Source organism: Saccostrea cucullata, unplaced genomic scaffold (genome assembly GCF_032062105.1).
Source record: "Saccostrea cucullata isolate Sc308-1 unplaced genomic scaffold, CSIRO_AGI_Scuc_v1 ctg8993, whole genome shotgun sequence".
Taxonomy (NCBI): domain Eukaryota; kingdom Metazoa; phylum Mollusca; class Bivalvia; order Ostreida; family Ostreidae; genus Saccostrea; species Saccostrea cuccullata.
Window position 1 is genome coordinate 55,001 of NW_026940361.1, and position 6,902 is coordinate 61,902.

Sequence of the window (6,902 nt, forward strand, 5' to 3'; positions counted from 1 at the left end):
CATTTTCACTGTATAATCAATATAAGGCCCCGCCCTAACACCAGAACCCTTTACCCTGGGGCCATAAAATTCACAATATTTGGTAGAGGCACTCTTATTCATCATAACTATGTACATAGTTGGTTTATTTAATACCCAGGAGCAGAAAATAAGATTTTCAAAGAAATAAGGCATTTTCACTATATACAATTTTAGCCCCGCCCTAGCACTAGAACCACTGACCCTGGGGCCATGAATTTCACAACTTTGGTAGAGGACTCTATGCTGATTACAATCATGCATTCAGTTTGACTGCTTGATGTCCAGGAATAAAGAAGAAGATTTTTAGAGATTTCATTTATTTTAGTGGTTTTTGCCCCACCCCTCAGGCCCCAGGGGGGCAGGGACCATGAATTTCACAACTTTTGTTCCCCTTCACCCATAGATGCTTTGTGCCAAATTTGGTTGAATTTGAATGAGTGGTTTCAGAGAAGAAGCTGAAAATGTTCAAATGTTAACGCACGACGGACGACGCACGACGACGGACGCCAACGGATAGCAATAGGTCACCTGAGTTTACTCAGGTGACCTAACAAATATTTGATATCAATTATGACTCACAACTACCTTAAATAAGAGTTTTGATTAAAAAATGAAAACGAAGAATCCTAATTCCAATTGGTCGTATAACTGTTGTTAAAGACTAGTATCCTATCAAAGCTTAATCATTTATTTATTTCTTTGCCATCTCCTAGAAACCAGTTTTCAGTTGATTTGCAAAAAGTTATTTTTGAATTTATATGGAAGTCCAAATCATATAAGATAAAGCGATCCCTTGTCACACAAGACTATCTTTCTGAAGGTTTAAAAATGGTTGATGTGAATAATTTTATAATTGCTTTAAAATCTTTTTGAATGAAAAGGTTAACTCAAAAACAAAAGCCACGGATAGTTGTTTTGCATTGAATCGAAAAGATGTTATTGAGAAGTTATTTCATTTTTGAGATCTGTTTATTTTAGAGCATTTACTTCCGAAAAACAATGCTTTCTGGCAAGATGTATTTAAATCATGGCTGGAGGTCATGAAGTGTTTAAATAATTGTAAATGTGTCAAAACTCTTTTTTTTAATATCCCAATGTGGTTCAATTCTAATATCTTGGTTGGCAAACGGTCTGTTTTTATAAAAAAAAAATTGGTATGAGTATGGTATCAGAGTAATTGGAGATTTTGTAGATAGCGAAGAAAAATTTTATGCTTTGATTCTTTACAAAAAAAAATTGCCTCTAACAAACAAATGCAAATAAGCAGATTATGCAATATAATATGTTCTTACTGTAGTATCAACATATTTGAAATGTATGTCTATTGACAAATCCTTATCCACAAAATCTTTCAATACAGATATGCCCTTTTTTATGAATTGTTGTTACAGTCAGAAAAATACAACACAAATTGTGTTAAACCTACATCTACATCAAACTGGATTTACATTTTGAGTATCTATGGGCAATGTAATTTTGAAAAACATGATGTTTTTAAAGTTTGCTTTAAGGTAACAAGTGATACAGCTGTTCGATGGCTGCTGTTTAGAATATATACTGCATAGGATTCTTCCTGTAGGTTGCTATCTTAAAAAGATTAATATTAAAACTACTGATTTTTGTACCTTTTGTAAGAATGAAAGTGAAACAATCCAACATGTATTTTTATTTTGTGATAATATTTGGCATTGTGGAGTAGTCTTATCCACATATATATAGAACTTAACTTCAAAAAGGGTCGGATTTAACATTCATAATGTTATATTAGTAGAGATTCCTGTAAATTTTATTATACTATAACTAAACAATATATCTTTACTTGTTTGATGCAGAAGAAAATGCCAAATCTCACTGCACTCATATGTCATCTAAGAATCAAATATAATATTGAAAAATTTGTTTCAATCCAAAAGAATAAAATTGTGTATTTTAATTTCATATGGTCTACATGGAAACCTGTTTTTGATGAGTGGCAGTTCAAATGTCATTCACTATTGTTATTGTCTTCTCTTTTTTTCTTTTTATCTCTCTTTTTTATCCTCATATTGATAAAAGAATATACCCCGGTATGTATTTAATAATTCGCATAATTTATGCACAATGTTATAAGGTGTTGGAGGAAATAGTGACAAACTGAATTTACATGTATTCATCTTTTTTTTTTATCTCTCTTAATATTATCTATAGAAGGATAGTGGATAGTGTGAAAGGGTGAGTGTGTGTGTAGGGCATAAATGTAAATATGTTCAGATATCTCTTTGTTTATTATGAGAAAAAATATAAATTAAAATAAAGGAGAGGAAAATGCAAATAATTGGAATTTTTCTAACTAAAGTCCAAGGACATAACTCTGTCAAAAATGGCCCAATGGTACCCAAAACAGAATTTGATCTAGATATTCATTTGATAAGTCTATATGCTAAACTTCATTTCAGTAGGTGCAACGCTTGCAACGAAAATGAATGGAAACTGCGAATAATTGAATTTTTTCTAAGTCCAAGTGGCATAACTCTGTCAAAAATAGCGCAATTGTACCCAAAACACAACTAAACCTAGATATTCATCTGATAAATCTGTATACCGAATTTCATCTCAGTATGTACAATGGTTGCAAAGAAAATAAATGGAAACTGCAAATATTTGAAATTTTTCTCAGTCTAAGGGACCTAACTATGTCAAAAATGGTGTGGCCGTACCCAAAACAGAACTTGACCGATATATTAATGTGATATATATGTATACCAAATTTCAGTATGTGCAATGGTTGCGAAGCAAATGAACGAAAACTAAATGGACCGACAGACAGCAGCAAAGCAATATATGCTCTCCCTTCTTCGAAGGGGAGCATAAAAATATTCTTCTCAAGAACAGCAATGCCATTATTGGTAGAGTTATAATTGGTCTTATTTATATCGAAGCATTGCCAGGTATTATAAAAAAACACTCAAATTTGTTCCAATGATATAACGATGTTAGATTAAGCAAAGATGCCCATGGACCCCTTTGTTAAGTGAGTTTCCGTGCAAAAATAAATAATGTAAATATCCGGAGAAGCTATTTACATTATAATCCAACCAGAACTAAGCTATATGCTTTAGATATCGAATTTTGACATCTTTCAATAAAACAAATTTTGATTTAAAGGAGGTTTCTCTTCAAAGCAGTTTTACAAAATTGAATTTTATCTCATGAAAAAGGTAATCCATTTTTTCTTTATTATAAATGTACTTACCTACAATATTTAGCATTTTTCTGTGTTTTTTAATTCTGTCAGTCTCACTCTTATTTAATTTTCCTAGAAGAAAAAAAAAACCTTTAAAGTAAGCAATTCTGCAATTCAAACATTGTTTTATAAAATATTTATTCATAAATTAAATGTCAAACTTTGTCATCTTAATTACGTTTCAGTCCTTGGACCATTTCTCTAGTTTCTGCATCTTCTTCAGCCTGTTTCCTCAGTTCTTCTATGTAATGGCGGTCACGGACAGGGTCCATCGTCTCATGTCTCAAAAAGTCCACCCCTCTCTCAAACTGGTTCCCATTGTTAAGAAAGGAATCAAGGTCCACAACTGCTGATCTGACAGTGGACCAGATCCTGTTGAAATCAGCATTGGAGAGGGCTGGGCTAGAAGAATGTACACATTGATTTCTGGCAATACGGATTCTCTCAATGTTGGCAGAGTGAGTTCGATCTGTGGGGTCTGGATCGTATCCCCAGCCATTGCTGTGTGGTGGTATACCACAAATGTTTCTAAGTAGTATGTACAATAAGGAAATGTCCATATCACCATAGTTTCCTGTATAACTACTACCTCTGGGTAAAATAAGATTCATTTGTTGGGCTGTCAGACGGGGAAGATTACTCCTCTTTTGTTTAATGACGTGTGGGAATGTTGACAGCGGTACATGGTGAAGTAAAACGTCACGTAACTCATCTGTACATGGACCCAGGAGAAGTCGACAGGCTCTACAGGCATTAGACGCGTAAGAGGAAGAGGCCATAGTAATCTTCTAATGCTTTTCTGAAATGTAACAAACAATCCAAAAATTTGATAATAAACAAACAAATTAGAACTATCTTTGTAAAACTACACATTGCTCATGCACTAAGGCAACTAGTAAAATTGCTTAAATTAAAATACTGTTCACTGATTTCAGCCTGTTTGCTAGAGTGCCATACTGCATTTTTACTGACTTGTTAGAATGTTATGTATGAACATGTGTATATTTTTTTTATGTCTTTTGTTTAGTAGAAAAGATAAGACTACATCAATTCAAGAATTAAAATGATGTGTCCAAAAGAACATTTAACTTAGTAGTTGTGTTACTTTATGTACACAGTGACAAACCCGCATGCCATAACCTCAAAATACTTCCTGAATAACAAAAGATTTTTTTTTTCAAAAATACTTTTTTTAAGATTTATAAAATTAACAATTTTTTTACTCGGTGATTTGACCTAATGACCTAAAGTAAGGGTCCTATTATATCCTAGAAACAAAAAGAATCACTACAGGTTGTTGTACAAGTATGATCTTCTAAAGTTATTGCACCATTAATTTATGGAAACTCTGATCACGAAGTTTTGTGTCAGATATTCTTATTTTTTGCTACGTCAAAGTTATGACCAAAGCAAGAATTTCCTCGTGCATTTGTATTTTTTTTTTATTATTTCTAAATTACCTTAGGTAGTTGTCAGATCATTTATTCATTGCAGTCGTGTCTTCAGTAAATATGTTTTCCTAGATCTTGTAGTTATTGATAGATAGAATTTAATAATATTGAACCCGGTAACATTGACAAAGATTACCATAGAGTCAATCTAATTAAAATTAGATGTTAGATCCGCTCGCACACTCGCTAGACTAACATCGTTAGAGTAGCGAGTATGATCTAACATCTAATTTTAATTCGATTGACATAGAGTTGGCTTAGGGCACACTTTTACCTGTCAAAGAAATTATGTACAATGCATCCTTCACAAGCATAATGACAAATCATCCTTTTTATTTTCATAAATAGGTCATCATTTTTATTTTCACTTTCTAATTCTGAAAATACCAATTGAATTGATGTCTCCAAAGTTTTCCTTCCATTTTAAACTCCAGGGTCCAGGGTCCGTAAAATCTGAAAAATTAATATGATTTTTTTTTATTTGGGAAAATCATCATTCTATATAAGGATGTTTCCAGTAAATGAACATGAGAGAATTTCTAAAATAGTTTGGCTAATCAATAGATATTAAAACTATTTTTAATCGATCATATAAACTGCTAGTTGTCAGCGATTTTCAAAATTTGTTTTCCTAAAACGAAAGTAGACTTTAAAACAATATACAATATTCGATTAGCATTGTTATTGGACCTTATCTTATACCTAACGTCATTTTGAATCCTTTTGCTGGCAGTTTATTTGCAAATTTATTAAAACATGTAAGCATTAAATGTGTCTGTACCTTCAAGTGGCTGTGCAGGAAAACGAAAGTTCGCCAATATGCGCATTGTTTAAATTTATTTGTTTTTCTGACACTTAAAATCTTACTTGATATTCTTTAATGTTCTGCCTTTTTCAAATGATGAAATGCAGATATTTGTGGCCTATGTTCCGAGATTAAATCCTAAGACATATCTACTAGAGGTTCATTTTACTTCTCTGGGATTTACACTTTTCAATGCAAGATCGAAGCGGTTGCCAGTGATTTCGGCTCTCGAATAATTCACCCTTTCTTTATATTAATATCAACCCCTTATTAACATATCTACTTTTGTATTCGCATGAGGCAGAACTTTTGCAAAATCTTATGCGTGAAAAGAAGAAAGCACTTGCTGTTGCCTTCAACTCGACATTTAGATATATCGATGTATTGTCAATTAACAATTGTAATTAATTTCCATTCTTTTGTCAATGTGATATATCCTGGTGAGCTTGGAATAAAAAATACCACAGAGTCTGACACATCTGTTTCATACTTGGATATTTTACTTGAAAAAGACGTTAATGGTTATCTAACAACCAAGCTGTATGATAAACGCGATCACTTTAACTTTTCTATCGTCAACGTCCCTTACTTATGCAGCAATATACCTTTATCACCTGCATACGGTGTCTATATACATGTATCTCAGTTAATTTTATACGCAATGGCATGCTCTACGTATGGACAATTTCTAAAACGAGGTAAATTATTAACAAGCAAGTTGATGAAACAAGAATATCAACAGTTTCGTTTAAAGTCATCATTTCGTAAATTCCATGGTCGATAAAATGACCTAGAGAGCAAACACAATTTATCATTGGACACGGATGATGTGAAAATCTTGGTATATTTCACCTTCCTTCACCAAAAGTCATAACTTTGAATTCAAAACATTCAACTTCCGGTTATCTCCGATGCATTCCGAATTTCCTCTGATTATTTTGTATATGCTTATACTTAGCTCAACGATCACCCAGAAGACCAGCGATGAACATGAGTACAACCTTAAATTATCACCTACTCTACTTAATACCACCCTCTAACTTTCATAGAGAATATTTCAATTCAACACCCTACAATTATCTACAACTGGCTCTCTCATGTAAGGGTTAGGAAATCGTCATCAACAGTAATGTCCTATCGCCTTCTACTCACCTTGCTAATGATAGGGGGTATTGAAACAAACCCAGGACCAGTTAAGTATTCATGTGGGGTTTGTGAGAAACCATGCAAGTCAAACCAGAAAGCTGTAGCTTGTGATGAATGTAACCAATGGTTCCATGCAAAGTGCATGGGGATATCAGATGAATCATACCACCAATTAGGAAACAGATCAACCTCCTGGTTCTGTACTAACTGCAATAGTTATAACCACTCATCTATCCAAAGTATATCAGCGAGTCCC

At 33.0% G+C, this 6,902-nt stretch overlaps 1 protein-coding gene across 1 annotated transcript in view; it reads right to left on the bottom strand.

The window, feature by feature from the left end:
* Positions 1 to 5,748, bottom strand: part of LOC134255177 (uncharacterized) — a 30,434-nt gene extending 24,686 nt beyond the window's left edge. The window contains exons 1-4 of the mRNA XM_062737674.1: positions 5,563 to 5,748; positions 5,083 to 5,148; positions 3,423 to 4,043; positions 3,254 to 3,316 (exon numbers count right to left, since the gene is read on the bottom strand). Of these exons, the coding sequence (XP_062593658.1) occupies positions 3,254 to 3,316; positions 3,423 to 4,023 (664 nt within the window). The 5' untranslated portion in view covers positions 4,024 to 4,043; positions 5,083 to 5,148; positions 5,563 to 5,748. The remainder of the gene's footprint in view (positions 1 to 3,253; positions 3,317 to 3,422; positions 4,044 to 5,082; positions 5,149 to 5,562) is intronic.
* Between the last annotated feature and the right edge of the window lie 1,154 nt (positions 5,749 to 6,902).